We start from the raw sequence: 18027 nt of genomic DNA on the forward strand, positions 1-18027 counted from the left end.
TAAAAAAAAAAAGAAATGACATTTAGACCTGACAGATATGAATAATACATATTTTGAAAACATTAACCTGTAAAACAGTATAAAGCGTACTTTGGATGCTTTCACTAATTTTATAAAAGGAAATCCAGCTATTCAAAAAAAAAAAAGATATAGGAAGATATTTGCTGCACAACATTAAAGTGACATGATGCTTGGTTCTATCAGGAGAAATTATCTAAAATAGTTCTCACTTTTATAAATGCCTGAAAGAATGTAACATTTTTCTAGAATAGCCTTTTGTATTTTTAAAAAAATTTTAAATTATTATCATTTATTACAATTTATTCAATTTGTATCCCAGCTGTGTCCCCCTCCCTGGTCTCCCACCAATCCCACCTTCCCTCCCTCTTCTGGCCTTTTTTATTTTACATTAATTTAAAAAAAGGTGAGTTTCTTAAATCTGCGTTCTAACAGTATTTAGGCATATATATACAGGTGTGTGTCTTTGTGTGTATATAAATGTGAGTGAGAATTTTAAACAGGGTCTCACTAAGGCTGGCCTGGAACTGACGAGATCCACCTGCCTCTGGCTCCTGAGTGCTAGGATTAAAGTCATGTGCCAACATGCTTGGCTGGTTTTATGTTTTTGGGCTACTGGTAACATTAGGTAATAAAGTGCTTGCCAAACAATGTCATCACATTAAGGAAGTATGTGAAAGGACTGGAGCTGGGATTTGAGGTCTTAGGCTTGAGCAGTTACTACTTTTGAAAGTGAGATATGGAAGTGTTGTATGTGACCATGTAAGTGGACAAAGTAAGACCAGGGGTCACTTGCTTCAAAGGATTGCTGCAGAGTGAGGAAGCTAAGAAACACAATGGATGTCAGTAAGTGAATGTGATTTTAGAGCAGAGAGCTTGAGAGAAGGAACTGAGGAAGAGGGAACTATCACTTAGGTGACATTTCATATCTCCTAATACAATATAAGGATGTGGAATAGTATCCAGTTCACCAGCTGGAGAGATGGCTCAGCTGTTAAGAACATTGACTACTCTTCCAGAGGACCAGGCTTTTCCCAGCAGCAACATGTCAGCTCAAAACTGGCTGTAACTCCAGTTCCAAAGGATCTGACACCCCCACACAGACATACATGCAGGCAAAACACCAATGCACATAAAATAGAAATAAATAAATCATTTAAGAAGGATTCTAGATATAACATGCTTTAAAAAAAAAGGAGTGCAGTCCACAACCTGTTGTATAAACTTTTTTAAAGATTTAATTATTAATTATGTATACAATGTTCTGTCTGCATGTATACCTGCACATCAGAAGAGGGCACCAGATCTCATCATAGATGGTTATGAGCCACCATGTGGTTGCTTGGAAGCTTGAAATCGAACTCAGGACCTTTGGAAGAGCGGCCAGTGCTCTTAACCTCTGAGAGCCATCTCTCCATCCCCCTTTTGTAGTAACTTAAACCTGACTTGCTTAAAGACTTCTAAGTTTTTTTTTTTTTTGAGACAGGGTTTCTCTGTGTAGCCTTGGCTGGCCTCGAACTCACGGAGCTCTGCCTTCCTCTGCCTCCCCAAGTGCTGGGATCACAGGTGTGCACCACCATGCCCAGCTGATTTCTAAGTCTTTTAATCTTTCTCATTGAGAGGGAATGTAGGGACTGCTTCTCAGGACCTCCTTATACTTTTAAACATGATTGAGGATCCAAAGAAAAGCGTGTTCACTATTATATTCCTTAAAAAAAAACAAAAACAAAAAACAAAACAAACCAGTATGTAAAGTCTGCATTCAAACAAAGGAGGGGGAAGGGGAAGCAAAAGATTTATGCAGCTGTTGTCTTACGATCTCTGCTCCCTTTCTCCTCTCCATTACTTTTAGTTTTGTTTCTTTGAGACAGGGATTCTGTTACTCTGTAACCCAGGTTGCAGCAATTTTCCTGTTTCAGCCTCCTCAAGTGCTGGGCTTGGGGGGGTTCACCACCACACCTTCTCTGATGGGCTTGTTGCCTTTCTTCCCAAGGACAAAGCCTAGCAGACAGCCCAGCAACAGATGGAAAGTCATTCAGGCTTGCTGCCTTCTATAACCTCATCCATCAGTGAGAGATGGCTCACAGAATTAATCCTAGATATGAGAACATCTAAAGTCCTACCCAACTTGGTAATCTTATCAGCATTTTCATTGACTGGAAACTTATTTCTCAGTTTTGGAAGAAATCCCAAATTAAGATGCTATATTGGGCCTGTGGTGAGGGCTTGCTTTCTGGTGCATATGTGGCACTTTAGTGCCACATGGCAGAAAAGACAGTACAGTTTTCTGGAGACTTTTTAAAGTAAGGCCACAATTCCCATTCATTTAAAACCAGGTTCTTTTCCTACCATCTTTCTTAGCAACTTTAATATCCATATTTGTTCGTCTGACAGTGTAGGTCCATGATTTTGTATTTTTAAAAACTTAATTGAAAACTTGAAAAATATTTTGTTTTATGTTTGTGATGTTTGTGGGTATTTTGTCAGCATGAATGTCTGGGTACCACTTGTGTGCCTGTTGCCCTTAGATATCCTCAAATATCAGATCCCCTGGAACTGGAGTCATAGAATCTGGTTGTAAGCTTCTGTGTGGGCACCAGGAATTGAATCCAATAGCCAGTGTTCCTACCACTTAGCCATCTTTCCAGCCCTGTCCACCCCACCCCCTTTTTAATTTTTCTAAAAATGTGTACAGGTACTTTGTCTGCCTGTATGTCTGTGAACAACTTGTGTGCCTGGTGTCTAGGGGGGCCTTAGAACTGGAGTTATAGATGTTTGTCAGCTGCCATGTGGGTGCTGGAAACTGAACCCAGGTCTTCTGTGAAGAGCTGTAAGTGTTGTTAACTATTGCCATCTCTCCAGCCTCAGTTCTTTTTGCTACATTAGTACTTGGAATTTTATACTTTGTGTATTTAACTTTCACTGATGACTAATGACTCTTTGCAGCTTAAGAGCCAGAGATAAGGCTGTACTCTAGATGGGAAAGCCAGCACCCTAGCCAGCCAGTTAGAGAGTAATAACATTCACACACTTATAGTCCCAGCACGTGGGAGGCTGCAGCTAGAGAATGGAGACTTCCAGGACAGCCTGGTTATGTAGTGAGACTCTTTCAGGACAATGACAGCATAGACAGCTGAAACCTGCCCATGAATTTAAATACGATGTTAGAATTGTATGTCTCAGAATGATTTAACAAGTTAGGATTCAGTTTCTATGAGGGCCTCTGTGATATGTAAACCCTGGGGATACCACTTAACAGGCATTTTGTTTGTTCATGCCACTAGTATTCTCCTCTACCTAGTGTCAGGAAAAGCTTTCTTAGCGTAAGTATTATTACACACTCTTCTCTAGGAAGTCTGGTGAGAATGTGTAATTTTTGAATTAAAAACCATGTATATTTTATAATTTTACGGTTTTCGTTTTTGTTTTTTGGAGTTCAGAGGACAACTCGGTTCTCTCTTTGTGCCATGTGGGTCCCAGGAATCAAACTCTGGTTATCAACTTGGCAGCAAGTTCCTTTAACCCACTGAGCCATCCCACTGGTCCTTGTCAGTAGTTTGAAAAGAATGAATTAAGTGGCTAAAATCCCTTTCTCTTACTGAGCCTCTTGAGCATTAGGCTTAGTAGAGGCATTATGCATTATGAGAGGAGTTGCTATATTTTTGTTTGGTCATAATTTTTATTGTATTAATATTGCCGAAGGTGGGGACAACATACTTACTTAGAATTTCTTATGAGGTTTTTAGATTTTTAAATATCTTTTAATTTATGTTTTAAACAGAAATAAGGATCAAGCGCTACAATGACAACCTATTTGGAATTTATTCAACAAAATGAAGAACGAGATGGAGTCCGGTTCAGTTGGAATGTTTGGCCATCTAGTCGTCTGGAAGCTACAAGAATGGTTGTTCCAGTGGCAGCCCTGTTTACACCTCTGAAGGAGAGACCCGACTTACCACCCATTCAGTATGAGCCTGTCCTGTGCAGTAGGACGACTTGCCGTGCAGTTTTGAATCCTTTATGGTAATTAAAATACATGGAAAAACTAATGTGGTAATATCATTTAGAACTGCAATTTGTGCTGGGGGGTCTAGCCTGGTTCATAGAGTGCTTACCTGGCTTACAGAGGGCCCCTGGGTTCAATGCCCAGCTTAACATAGCCAGCACACACTTGTGATCTCAGCATTCAGAAAGTGAAGGCAGGGGAATCAGAAGTTCAAGATTATCTTCAGCTACACAAGAAGTTCTAAGCTAACCTGGGCTACATGAGATCATCTCAACAGAAAGAAAAGGGAAATGGAGGGGCTGGAGAGATGGCTCACTGACTGCTCTTCCAGAGGACCTGAGTTCAATTCCCAGCACCCACATGGCAGTACACAAATGTCTGTAACTCTAGTTTCAGGGGATCCATCAACCTTACCCAGACATATATACAGGCAAAGCGCCATTAAAAAAAAAAAAGAAAATAGATTGTTTCTTGTTCATTTATGTAAGAATTCCTTTTTCTTTTCTGTTTAGAGTTATAATCAAATTCAAAGAGCTTAAATTTTAGTAGTCTAGTTACAGTGAATTGGTAATGTGAAGACACTAGATCATTGTAAAAACTATTACATTCTATTAAGGCACTGGCTATGTATGAACCCATCTTATGACTTGGAAAAGTCAGAATTGAGTTGGTGTGCTATTCAAAAGGTACATATATATGTATATGTACACACATATACACATATATCCCTATAAATATTACGTACATACATACATACATACATAGATTTTGATACAGGGTTTCTCTGTATAGCCCTTGCCTGGCATGGAACTGGCTATGTGGCTAGACTAGCCTTGAACGTGCTGCAGTCTTCCTGCTTCTGTCTCCTAAACATTGGGATTACAAGTGTATACCACCGTTCCTAGCTAAGAAGGCTCTGCTTTAAAGTAGCTGTTCCAAACACATTCTCTAGAACCATCTCTTTGTTTTCTTTATCTGTTTAAAGAATTACTTGTCTTTCTGTGTTTGTGTGTACGTGTGTGTGTGTAGCTCAGAAGACAATTGTAATTTTCTTCTCTCCTTCTACCATGGCCGTGGATATTGAACTTAGGTTGTTAGGCTTCTTGGAAAGCACTTTGACCCAGTGAGCCATCTTGCTGTGCCTTTAATCTTTATTATTGCTGCTTAAATAATATTTTCAGCTAGGTATGGTAGTAAATGTCTGTAATTCTAAGGACTTGAGAGGCTGTAAGCGTTAGGTTAGCCTAGACATTTTAGCAAGATCCTGCCCCCCAAAAAACTCAACCAATTCTCAGGGTACAATTTATATAAGTGCCAAGTGTTTGCCTAATGTATGAGGCTCTGGGTTCAACCTCTGATGCCCTCAGTAAAAACCAAATAACTTTGATCATCAGTTTTAATCTATTTATGCTTTTGAATGAAATTAATTTTATTTAAATTAAGATTTTTTTGTAAAGTTGAACTGAGACATTTCCTAACTAATCTGTCTTTTCTTACAACAGTCAAGTGGATTATCGAGCAAAACTCTGGGCTTGCAACTTTTGTTACCAAAGGAATCAGGTAAGGACATATTTTACAGATGCTAATGCAGTTCTGCTGGTCATAGAGGGAAACACTTATTTAAAAAAAGATAAAATATAAGAAAACTGCATTTATTGGTTGCATGTGAGTGGGTGTGCATATGCACTGGTGGAGGTGAGAGGACAGCTTGAGGGGTCTGGTTCTGTTATAACTATGGGCCCCAGGGATCAAGCTTGGGTAGTCAGGGTTAGAAGCAAGTGCCCTTATCCACTAAATAATCTCAGCAGCCTAAAAATACTTTCTTAATAATGAAATGAGATTAGACTGGTGTGAGTTATAGCCAGGGCAGGAAAAACCCTGCCTCAAAAAAAAAAAAAAAAAAAAGGGCACAATAAAGGAAAAAATATAAATGATAAGGAAATAATTTTGAGTTTAAAACTGTATTTCTGTTTCTGGCAAATAATTTGGTAATATATTTTGTTTTTCCTATTTATAGTTTCCACCTACATATGCTGGGATATCTGAATTGAACCAGCCGGCTGAGCTTTTACCCCAGTTTTCAAGCATTGAATATGTAGTTCTGGTAAGAACAGAGGAGTAGTTATTTAAGAAAGCTATGATTAATTAAATTCTGTGTAGGATGATGGACTTGATCAGTAAGCAAGAAAAGTACTGGCTTTATTTTATAATTCTAAGTTCTCTTGTTACATACTTAGTCAATAAAGTGCTAAAGTCTGCAGATATGTCCCTGAATTTATGAATGAACATGACCTTGCATTGGGAAAATAGTATTTCTTCCTAGTGTGAACAACAACTTTATATAGTTACTTGTAGATTTAATTGTGGAGAGCTGGGCATATTAGGTCATGCCTGTAATCATAGAACTTTGGTTGTGGAAGCCAAGGATCAGGAGATCAACGTCACTGTGGTCTGTAAGATTGAGGCTCACTTGGGCTTTCTTTATGAGACCCTGTCTCAAAACAACAAAAATTTAAAAAATGTGGAAATTTAAAAATATAAATATATTTTTGAGACAGTGTCTGTCTCTGAATCCCAGAATAGCCTGCAGCTTCTTCTGTAGAGTAGGCTGCCTCTGTCTCCCTCCCGAGTGCTGGGATTAAAGGCATAATATGCGCCATTATGCCTGTTCAGTAAAAAAATATATGAATGTGGTATAGGAACAGAATTATGGTTTACTTGAACTAGTCATTACATTTGTCAAATCTAGCTGTTTTTGATTTTCTGAAAAGTCCAGTCTTAGGTAATTACTTTATCCACATTATCTCATTACTATTGTTTTTTAGTTTAGAATTATTTAAATATAACTGTGCTAAGGCTGGCTCAGTGGTTAAGAATACTTGCTGTTCTTGCAGAGGACCTGAGTTCAATTCCCAACATCCATTTTGTTCATAACTGCCTGAAATTGCAACTCCGGTGCATCTGATGCCCTCTTCTGGACTTGAGGGCATCTGCGTTTACACTTCCATACACCCCCCCCACCACATATATATCACATGTATACATGGCTAAGAAATGAAGTAAACCCAAGCAAACAAAAGATAAAAAATTACTATACTTACAGAAATACAATCATGTCATTTAGTAGAATGCTATTTAACTTGTTCTATACAGTTTTGACCCAAAACTCAGTACATGGTTTCTAATTTTAAAATAATATATTATCTGGTTTATTTTTTTTCTAGCACCCCACTAAAATTGTTGTTCGAAGTGATCCCTCCTTGACTAGCTGAGACTAAAGCTCTGTCCATACTTGGCCTGAAACTCTATAGTTGTTATTATTTGAAAAATACTTAAAAATTATCGTTATTATCATTATTGTGTGTCAAGCTGGCCTCAGGTTTCCCATGTAGATGAAGATGACCTTCAACTCTTCTTGGTCCTCCTGCCTCTGTCTCCCCAGTGCCTGGGGTCACAGGTGTGCATTAGCACACTCAGTTTAGGCATCAGAAGTGTGTTTCACCATGCCCAGCTATGCATGTGCTTCTAAGTTTAATTTTTATTTACAAAATTTTAATTTTAAATGTTATTGTTATTTATGTGTATGTCTCTGTGTGTTTATGTGGGTGTGTGGATGCCATATTGTGAGTTTGTGAAGACAGTCTTCAGAAGTCAGTTCTGTTCTTGCACTGTGGGTCCTGAGGATGAGTACAGGGCGTCAGTCTTGTGCCGAGTCACCCTCTCATCCCTTTAAACTTAAATTTTCACTCAGTGCTGTGTCTTGGATTTCTTTCCAGGATCATGTATATAACATGTTTCATTTCTATATGGCATTATTAGAATTCCATTATATACCACACATTAATATTTCAGTTTGCACTTTTAATTAGTTTTTGATTGAATGTATTGAATATTATGCTAAAAAGTTATTATGTTTATAAATTTTTTTTCCTGCATTTTCTTTTTAAAGCGTGGCCCCCAGATGCCTTTGATATTTCTCTATGTGGTTGATACTTGCATAGAAGATGAAGACTTACAAGCTCTGAAGGAATCCATGCAGATGTCATTGAGTCTTTTGCCACCTACAGCTTTGGTTGGACTTATTACTTTTGGGAGAATGGTACAGGTTCATGAGCTTGGATGTGAAGGCATTTCAAAAAGCTATGTCTTCAGAGGAACAAAGGATCTGTCTGCCAAACAACTGCAGGTAAATAAGAATGGGAATGTTCAGCCTATTTATTTGTACTATATATGTCAGTAAATACTTTCTAGATGCATATATTTAAAAAATGATGAATTTATTTTATTATAATTGCATTATGACAAGGGTTTAACTTTAGTGTTGACACCATTTTGTGTATGTGTGTACAATTTAACTGTTTTACGAATAGAAGACTTCCTACTTTTCATAGTGTGTCTTGGATATCTCTGCATGACCACATATATAACCTGTTTCATTTCTGTGATGGCTTTATTAGAATTTCATTCTGTGTACTTACTTGATTTCACTGTGTACATTGTTTAGATAGTGATGTGTGTACAGATGCATGTGTGTGCATTGGAGGCCTGAGGGGTTGCTATTCATCAGGCACCCTCTACTTTATTTTTGTCTTGTTTATTTTTTGAGACAGGCTTTCTCATTGGCCTGGAGCCTGATAATTTGGCTAGGCTGGCCAGCCTGAAGCCTCAGAGATCCACCCACCAGTCTCTGCCAAGTAGTGGATTAAACGTTTTTTACAGCACTACACCCAGATTTTTGAATGCATTGTGGGATTGAACCCAGGTCTTCCTTCATGCTTTTGAGACAAACACCTTACTGACTACGCCATAAGCACTGTACTGTCTACACTGTAGGTAGCCCAAGACTGTCTACTTTTAATTGTATCTTTAAAATTTGAAGTGACTAAAGTATTTTACTGGTCTCTACCTCAGCCTCTTGAGTGCTGGGCACAGGTTTGTGTCACTGTGCCTGGCTCTGAAGATTGTTCTTTTCATAGGTTTGTTGAAGATAAGGAAGAAGACACTTTGGGGATTTGTTAGGGTACCTTGAGAGATGATTCAGTGTATATAAATGGAAGGGAAGGAGACTAAAGAGGATGAGTTAAAGTAAGAGATGAACAAAGTGAGGCTTCAGAGGATGTTGTGGGACTCTGGAGGACAGGAAGCAGAGTGCCCTGGAAAGGAGGATTGCTTATTTTTGTGAAGCAGAAGTAGGTATAGGTTGAATCTTTGTTATCCAAAGTACTTAGAAATGTTTTGGAAGTTTTTGGAATTCTATGTAGACCAGGTTTGTCTTCATTCACAGTAATCCACCTATTTCTGCCTAGTTTTTTTTAAAAAATATTTTTATACATGGATATGGAAAGATGGGTGATATATTCTGAGAAATGTGTCATTAGACAGTTTCATCACAGTGTGAACATAGAGTACTTATATCAGCTAAGAAGTAATGGGTAATAGGTGATGTAATCTCAGGGGCCTACCATTGTGTGTGGGCCATTATTGACTGAGATGTCATTATGTGGAATGGCACTGTACATAAAGAGATATTTTGGGGATGACACCCAAGTATAAACTAAAATAATTCATGTTTTATGTATATGTGCTTATAAATACAGCCTGAATGTAACTTTATGGAACATGCTTAGTACACTTGTGTTTTGACTGTAGTGCATCATGTGAAGTCGTGTAGAATTTTCCATTGTGGCATTCTGATGACACTTAGAAAATTATAGGTTTTGGAGTATTTTAGAGTTTGAGTTTGGGATTAGGCATACAACGTGTGATAAGAATGTTTGCTTTTTGGGATGGTCATGAGAAAAAGATGGATTATGCCTTTAAATGTTTGCTTTTAAAAAAAAAACCCTGTAATTTATATCTGTCTGTCTGTCTGTCTGTCTGACTATCTGTCTGTCTATCTACCTACCTACCTATCTGTTTATCTATTTTGCATGTGTCTTTTTCTGTGTGTGTGTGTGTGTGTCTATGTGCATGCGTGTGTGGAGGTCTGTGGATGTCTGTCTTCTTCTACCATGTGGGTCCTGGGGATTGAACTCAGGTCCTCATGCTTGGTAGCAAGAACCTTTACCCACTGAGCCATTTCCCTGGCCCTAAATGTTTACTTTTATTAATAGCAAATTATAATTAAAAATTTTTTTTTATTTATATATTTACTACAACTTACTCACTTTGTATCTCCACGGCAACCCCCTTCCTTGTCTCCTCCCAGTCCCACCCACCCTTATCTCCCCCATGCCCTTTCCCTAGTCCCCTAATAGGGGAGGACCTCCTCCCCTTCTAACTGACCCTAGTTTATCAGGTCTCATCAGGACTGGCTGCATCATTTTCCTCTGTGGCCTGGCAAGGCTGCACCTCCTATGGAGAGCTGATCAAGGAGGTGGTCACTGAGTTCATATCAGAATCATCCCCTGTACCCCTTACTAGGGAACCCACCTGGAAACTGAGCAGCCTATAGGCTTCCTCTGAGCAAGGGGTCTAGGTCTTCTCCATGCATAGTTCTTAGTTGGAGTATTGGTCTCTGCAGGACCACCTGGGCCCAGGTATTTTGGCTCTGTTATTTTCCTTGTGGAGTTCCTGTCCCCTCTAGGTGTTTCTATCTCCCTCTTCCATAAGGATTCCTGCACTCTGCTCAAAACTTGGCTATCATCTGCTTCGATACCCTGGTGGGTAGGGTCTTTCAGAGGTCTTATGTGGAAGGCTCCTGTCCTGTTCCCCTGTCTTCTCCTACTCCTGAGGTCTATCCTGTTTGCCTTTCTGAATGAGGATTAAGCATCTTCCTTAGGGTCTTCCTTGTGGTTTAGCTTCTTTAGGACTATAGATTTTAGTATGCTTATCCTGTATTATATGGCTAATATCTAATAGAAGTGAGCATATATCATTTGTGTCTTTCTGCTTCTGGGTTACCTCACTCAGGATGATCTTTTCTGGCTCCTTCCATTTGCCTGCATATTTAATGATTTTCTTGTTTTTAATTGCTGAGTAGTATTCCATTGTGTAAATGTACCACAGTCTCTGTGTGCATCTGGCTAAAAAGAATTTGACCTTTCTGTACAAATAGTCTGAGAATCCATTCTTAAAGACTTCTAGTTGTTTAATTAGAAGAATAGTGTAAATACTTAGAAGGTTTTGTAACAAAATCTGGATTAAAATCCTGTTATTTACCAGTCATGTAACCTCAGACAAATTTTATTATTGCCTTTTTCTGTCTTTTTCCTCCCACCTTTGAAAGTTAAAAATAATTCATTTTAAAATTTTATTTTGTCTCTTTCTCTGTGTGTGTATGTGTGTGTGTGCGTGCGCCTGTGTGTACATGTCATTGTGCACCAGTTGAAATCAAAGGACAACTTGTGGGAATAGGTTTTCTCCTCCATGTGGCATCTAGGTCCGGGAACTGAACGTACGTTGTCAGGCTTGATAACAAGCACCACCATCTGCTCAGTCACTCTCCCCCTTTTGAAATAGTTTTTTTTTTTTTTTTTTAAATTTTTTCCCAGACTGGCTTTGAACCATTAATTCTCTTGTTTCAGCCCCCTGAGTATCCCATGCACCACTGTACCTAGCTTTTCATTATTATGTTTTGTGGGAATAGCGTTTCTAAAGAGTTTATCTCAGAATTTGGTGCATAGTGAAAAGCTGTTGCTTCTGATGGCAATACAGGAATGCTGCAGGATGAGGTCAGCCATTTCTTTTTGTAGATATATAGACTTTTTGGTTGTTAAATACTTTTGATATACTTTGTGACTAATCATTTCTAGATTAAGAAAATTGGAGTAAAGTAACATTTTTATGTCTAGAGAAGGATTATATACATGTATGTAATTCAAAGCAAAACTGGTAGTTAGTTAAGACATTTAGTTTGAAAATCATGAATTACAGATAGGTGTATGCCTTTAATCCCAGCACTCAGGGAGGCAGAGGCAGGTGGATTTCTGTGAGTTTGAGGCTAGCCTGGTCTACAAATTGAGTCCAGGAATGCCAAGGCTACACAGAGAAACTCTGTTTTGGAAAAACAACAACGACAAACAAACAAACAAAAAAGAAAAAAAAAAAGAGGAAAAAATGAGTTACTTTATATCCCCAATGTGATTTTATGCACTATTTTTTTTTAAAAGATTTTTTTAATTTAAGAAAGAGAGAGAGAGGGTCTATGTACACATGAGCACAGGTGCCTGCAGAGGTAGAAGAGAGCATTGGATTGCCTTGAGGTGGGGTTATAAGTGGTTGGGGGCCACTTGATGCAGGTACTGAATCAAACCCGGTCTTCTGCAAGAGCGGCAAGGCCCTTAACTTCCGAGCCATATCCTGTCCTTTGTGTGCTTCCTCATAATGCTGTAGTTACGGTTTTACATCACTTTATTAGATAACTTCGTTCCTTTCTTCTAGATTTTTAACTACCAGGAAAGCAGAGAATATTTTTTTAAACCACTATATTCTTGCTATAGTGTAGGTATTTAAGATAATAGTTGCTGAAAGGGATGAATGTGGTTAAGCTAAGAAGAAAGACTTCGATCAACGTATTTTGACTGCATTCACTAAGAAGTGCTTTTAAATTAACATCCTTTTCACTCCATCATACCTTGTACTTTGATCTCTTCTGGTGAATTGCTACTGGGAAGTTCAGTCTCCACAGCTAGACTGTTTGCCTTCTGGGGAAAGGAATCTTATGTTTATTTTGTGTTTCTAATTTGTAGTATCTTCAACAACTGAAGAAGTTGATAAATACTGTGGAACTAAACAAACTTATCTCACTGAGATCCTTTCTTTATAGGAAATGCTGGGACTCTCTAAAGTACCTGTTACTCAAGCTACACGTGGTCCTCAGATACAGCAGCCACCTCCTTCCAACAGGTAATTAATATAGCAAACAATTCTGTAATTCAAGCAGGCACTTGAAACATATCATGCCCTCAAATTGAACCAAGACATCAGGTGATACAGTAATATTTACTATTGTTAGGGATATAAATAGATTGCAGTGGTATATAGTTTTAAAAAACAAACTGTAACTTTTTGAGGCAGTTTTTCTTTTACTGAAATGATTTACTTTTTATCATTATGATGTTAGGAGGTTAGTTTTGATATGTTTTTATTTTTAAGTTAATAAAATATTTATGTGGTTTAAGGACAACTGCAAAAATAGGGCCTTAAAAACTTTTAATTTTGTCTTTACTGGTAGCTTTTTCTTTAACCTTTTAAAAAATTCTTTTATTCTTTACCCTTTTAATTGGAGGTGTTATTACTAAAATTGAGTAGATGATGTATTTTCTAATTGTTTTGGTAATCTTGGAACTCTAAAATCAATTGATAGCAATTGTATAGGTTCCCTTAGCCAGTAGCAGTTCAGCAATGCCACTGGGATGATTAACAGACTGTAGCATAGGGCCTAATAATATGACCCCCTTTTTTTCCTGGGGACATAGTCTCATTTAGACAGGTTGGGCTTAAACTTAGTACATAGCTGAATGGTGACCTTGATCTTTTGATCCTCCTCCCTCTTAGTGCTGGGATTACAGGCATATTCCACCATGACTGACTCATTCCCTTCTCCCTCCTCCTCTTTTTCCTCTTTTTTCCTCTGTCTCCTTTCTTTTTCCAACCCTGTAGAACACATATTTGTGTGTGTGTGTTGCTGGGGATCCAGCCTAGGGTCTCATACCTGCTAGACGAGACTCTACTGACTGCGCGTCATCGCCAGTAGCAACCTGTTTTCAAAGAAATGTTCCAGTGCATCCTGCTGCCCACAGAAAACTGTGGACTGTTGGTGTGCTGTGTATCAAATATTTTTCTGTTTTTAAGAAAAGTTCTTAAAAATATCACAATTGTAAATGGCTTTTTGTTTACTGTTGTTTTGCAGATTCTTACAGCCAGTACAGAAAATAGACATGAATCTCACAGATCTTCTGGGAGAACTTCAGCGAGACCCTTGGCCTGTACCACAAGGAAAGAGACCTTTGCGTTCCTCAGGAGTGGCACTCTCTATAGCTGTAGGCCTACTTGAGGTAGTAATGATGAAAACTTAATTTTGAAATGTAAGAGTGTGGGTGTGTATGTGTCATTCTTTTCTTCCGTATAGCTCAGTTAGTGTTGAGCTTGAACTGACAGCAGTTCTCCTTTCTTAGACCTCTCAGTGTAGGGCTACTGTCGTGCATGGCTCTTTTTTTCCTCTCATTTAGTAATCCAAGCAGTGTACAATCCTTTTTTTTTTTTTCTTTTTTAAGATTTATTTATTTTATTATGTATACAATGTTCTGTCTGCATGTACACCTGAATGCCAGAAGAGGGCGCCAGATCTCATTGTAGATGGTTGTGAGCCACCATGTGGTTGCTGGGAATTGAACTCAGGACTTCTGAAAGAGCAAGCAGAGCTATTAACCTCTGAGCCACCTCTCCAGTCCCCCCACCCCCCTTTTTTTTAAAGCACAGTGGAGTCAATTTTTTTGGCAGAAACTAGTTGCATGTCCTATCAATTTTGTTTTGACACTATTTTCTAGAAGTAGCATTAGTTCTCACAGATTTAGGGCTCAAGTGAACCTACTGTTCACTTCAGATAACAGCTAGTAGGCTGTGACCTGTACTTTTTCAGTGAGTTGGGTATTTCTTCAGGTTTGATTAATTTGCTAAAGTGGCTGGCTCAGGGCACTTAGGGATACCCTTTGCTTATGTATCACTTATGCAGAGAGTTGCAATAGACACACTCTGATAGAAGAAATGTATGTGGTTGAGATATGAGAAAAAGGATATGTCCTCTCTACATACTCCACACTAGGAAGCAGCATGGCTTCAGTTTTTCAGAAACTCCCCAAATCTACTTTATATGATTTTTAAAAAGGGATTTATTTTTATCATTTTAAATTATGCCTGTCTGTGTGTGTTTGTGAGTACAAGTGTCCTCAGAGGTCAGAGGCAGAGCTGGAGTTATGGGTGTTTGTGAGCCACCTGATGTAGGTGCTGCTAATGGAACTTGGTTCTACTGGTAAGCCATTTCTCCAGGTCCCTTTTTTTAAAAAAAAGGTTTATTTGTTTTTATTTTGTGTATGTGAGTTTTGTGGGCATGTATGTCTATGATCACATGCATGCCTGGTTGCACATGGAGGCCAGAAGAAGGCATTGGTTCCTCTGGTACTAGAGTTACAGATGATTGCGAACTGCTGTGTGGATGGTGGGAACCAAGCTTGGGTCTTCTGCAGAACAGCAAGTGCTGTTATCATTGCACCATCTCTCCATTGTCCCCACATCTTATAATTGTTTATGAAAGCTTTTTTACAGAGGGTTGATTATTTGCATCACTGGCCGGTGGTGTTTAACTTGTAATCTTTCTTTATTCTTGAAATCTATTATTAGGATGATTTTGGAGTTAATTTATTCTAGAACCGGGTAGGCCCATGTGTTTTTTTTCCTGTAACATTTCTTGGGTTATACTTATTAGTTTTCTTTCATTACTTTATTTGCTCTTTTCTTCCTTCCTTCCTCTCTCCTTTCTCCTCTCTTTCTCTCTCTTGACAAGGTTTCTACAGTCAGCACTACTACAGGTAGCACTAAGGAATACTGACAGTGGGAAAAATGGTCTTCCTCAGGAAGAGCACACCAGTTGGTTATCCAATAACTTATGGTCTGGTTATTGTGTAGTGCTGGCTGTAGTGGAAAAGCATGTCACAGACACCTGCCCACCTCTGCCTCCACTGTCCTGGTTAGAGTTACTGTAGCTGTAATAAAATCCATGACCAAAAGCAACTTGGGAAGGAAAGGATTTATTTCACTCAGTGTTCCATATAACAGTTCTTCATCAAAAGTAGTGAGGGTAGGATCCAAGCAAGGGAGGAACCTGGATGCAGTAGCTGATGCAGAGGCCATGGAGGCTTACTACTGGCTTGTTCCTCATGGCTTGCTCAGACTGGTTTCTTATAGAACCCAGGAGTGGTCCTACTTACAATGGGCTGGACCCTCCCCCATTAACCACTAATTAAGAAAATTCCCTACATGCTTTCTTTTTTTAAATTTTAATTTATTTTTTTCTTCACAATTTATTCATTATATATCCTGATTGAAGCCCCCTTCCCCCAACTTCCCCAGTGCCACCCTCCCTCCTTCTTCTCCTCATTCCCTTCCCCTAGTCCACTGAAAGGGGGAGTTCTCTACTATTGCCATTGCTTGTTAAGTCTCATCAGGACTGCCTGGATCCTCTTCCTCCATGGCCTGGCAGGCTGCATTACCAGGGGTGAGTGATCAGAGAGCAGTCAACTGAGTTCATGATAGAGGCAGCTCCTGATCCCCTCACTCAGAGATCTACATAGAGACTGAGCTTCTTACAGCCAGATCCTATGGAGGCAATTCTCAATTGAGGCTCCCTCCTCTCTGATGACTCTAGCTTGTGTCAAGTTGGCATCAGACTAACCAGCACAGCTCCTGTGTCTGGCTCTTTGCTTTTTTTAATAGAAGAGTTTATTTTATATTATTGTTATTCTAGAGGGAGAGTCTATAATGGCTGAGGAGGAATGGCAGGAGGCAGCCAGAGCAGGAAACTAAGAGATCACATATTCAGTCACAAGCAGAGAGAGTGTCCTGGCAGTGGGACCAAGTATGAGCTTCTAATGATTTACTTAGAAATGCAACTTCAGTGAAGCTGCATTTCCACAGAGCCTCCCTAAACAGCACTACCAGCTGCAGAGCAAGTGTTCAAATGCCTGAGCCTGTGGGGGACATTTCTCATTGAAACCATCATAAACTATTTACGGTGTTTCATCTTGACTTGATTGTAATATGTCATTTGCATCTAGAAATCTATCCATTGCTTTTAGAGTTCCCAATTTTGTAGAATAGATGTTTCTAACATGTCCTAAAGACTGCATGAATTTCATTGTTGAGAGCTCTTTCATATGAAAATGTTTAATTTTGCCTTTCTCATCAGAGGAGCTCAAGGGTGGCTGTAGTTCTAGGTAGAATGATATTTACCCAGGGTCTGAGTCAGTCTCTGCCAAGGCTCATGCAGTGTTTGAGGGTATTGATTTAGTCTTGTTCTTATAAGGAGATTTAGTTTCCTCCAAATTTTCCTATTAAAGTTCTTTATAGTTATGAATTTTGTAAGATGTTTAGGCTTGATTCTTACTAATAATTCTTGTTTTATTTTTTAATCACTTCTTTCAATCTGAAGACTTCTGTTGTTCTTTAGCTTTATTGTTCTGTTTTACTCATTAGACTAACCAGACTTTTAAAGCTTACATACCCTTGTGTTATTCATAATCTCCTTTTTTGTTTCTATTTCTGGGCTATTGTTCCCTCAGTTGAATGTTCTTTACCTCTAAATCAGTTTTCAGACATGTTTTTTTCAGCCCCTCTGTTCTTTTAAACTTTTTTCAATTGTTTTAACCCCAGACATTTGGATAGTTTTTGTGTTTACCATGGTACAGATCATAACATGCTCAGCTATATTTCTCAGCCTGCAGTTTCCATGCCAACCTTTTCCAGGAGCTGACATGTGTTCTTTGGAGCAGGAAATGTTGATGAGTGCCTTAGCCACAGCCGTTTCTGAACACTGTCTTCTTTCCCCTTTGCTGCTGTTTCTATGATTTGACTCCAAATACAGAGGCACATACACACATAAACACATATATCATGTATTACTACACACATGTATATGTATTTGTAATTTTAAGGTTTTCCTTTAAAAATTTTTTTCAGTCCAGTCCAGTCTAAATTTATTGTGTGTCAATAGCACTCTTTTTATGTTTTCATTTTATTTACTTATTTCAAGTGGTGTGTGGTACTGGGGTTCATCCCGAGCCTTGAGATTGCTGGGAGAGAGGTTCTCTTTGAGCTTTGCTTATAACCCTGTTTCCCTATTTTTAAAGGGACACCCTTTCTCCCATTTCCCAGGCATCATGGATAAACAAAAAGTAGACTGGAGTAGTCAACACATGAGTTTCAACTAGAAGAAAAAGAATGCTTATGTTTTATATATAAATATAAATATAAATATAAATATAAATATAAATATAAATATAAATATA

At 38.6% G+C, this 18027-nt stretch overlaps 1 protein-coding gene across 1 annotated transcript in view; it reads left to right on the plus strand.

Annotated features, from left to right (window-relative positions):
• Positions 1–18027, plus strand: part of Sec23a (SEC23 homolog A, COPII coat complex component) — a 62166-nt gene that overhangs the window by 1804 nt on the left and 42335 nt on the right. The window contains exons 2-7 of the mRNA XM_055595419.1: positions 3800–4041; positions 5527–5584; positions 6042–6128; positions 7974–8210; positions 12792–12871; positions 13878–14022. Of these exons, the coding sequence (XP_055451394.1) occupies positions 3821–4041; positions 5527–5584; positions 6042–6128; positions 7974–8210; positions 12792–12871; positions 13878–14022 (828 nt within the window). The 5' untranslated portion in view covers positions 3800–3820. The remainder of the gene's footprint in view (positions 1–3799; positions 4042–5526; positions 5585–6041; positions 6129–7973; positions 8211–12791; positions 12872–13877; positions 14023–18027) is intronic.

Source organism: Psammomys obesus, unplaced genomic scaffold (genome assembly GCF_907164565.1).
Source record: "Psammomys obesus unplaced genomic scaffold, mPsaObe1.curated_primary_1811, whole genome shotgun sequence".
In the NCBI taxonomy this organism is placed as follows: Eukaryota; Metazoa; Chordata; class Mammalia; order Rodentia; family Muridae; genus Psammomys; species Psammomys obesus.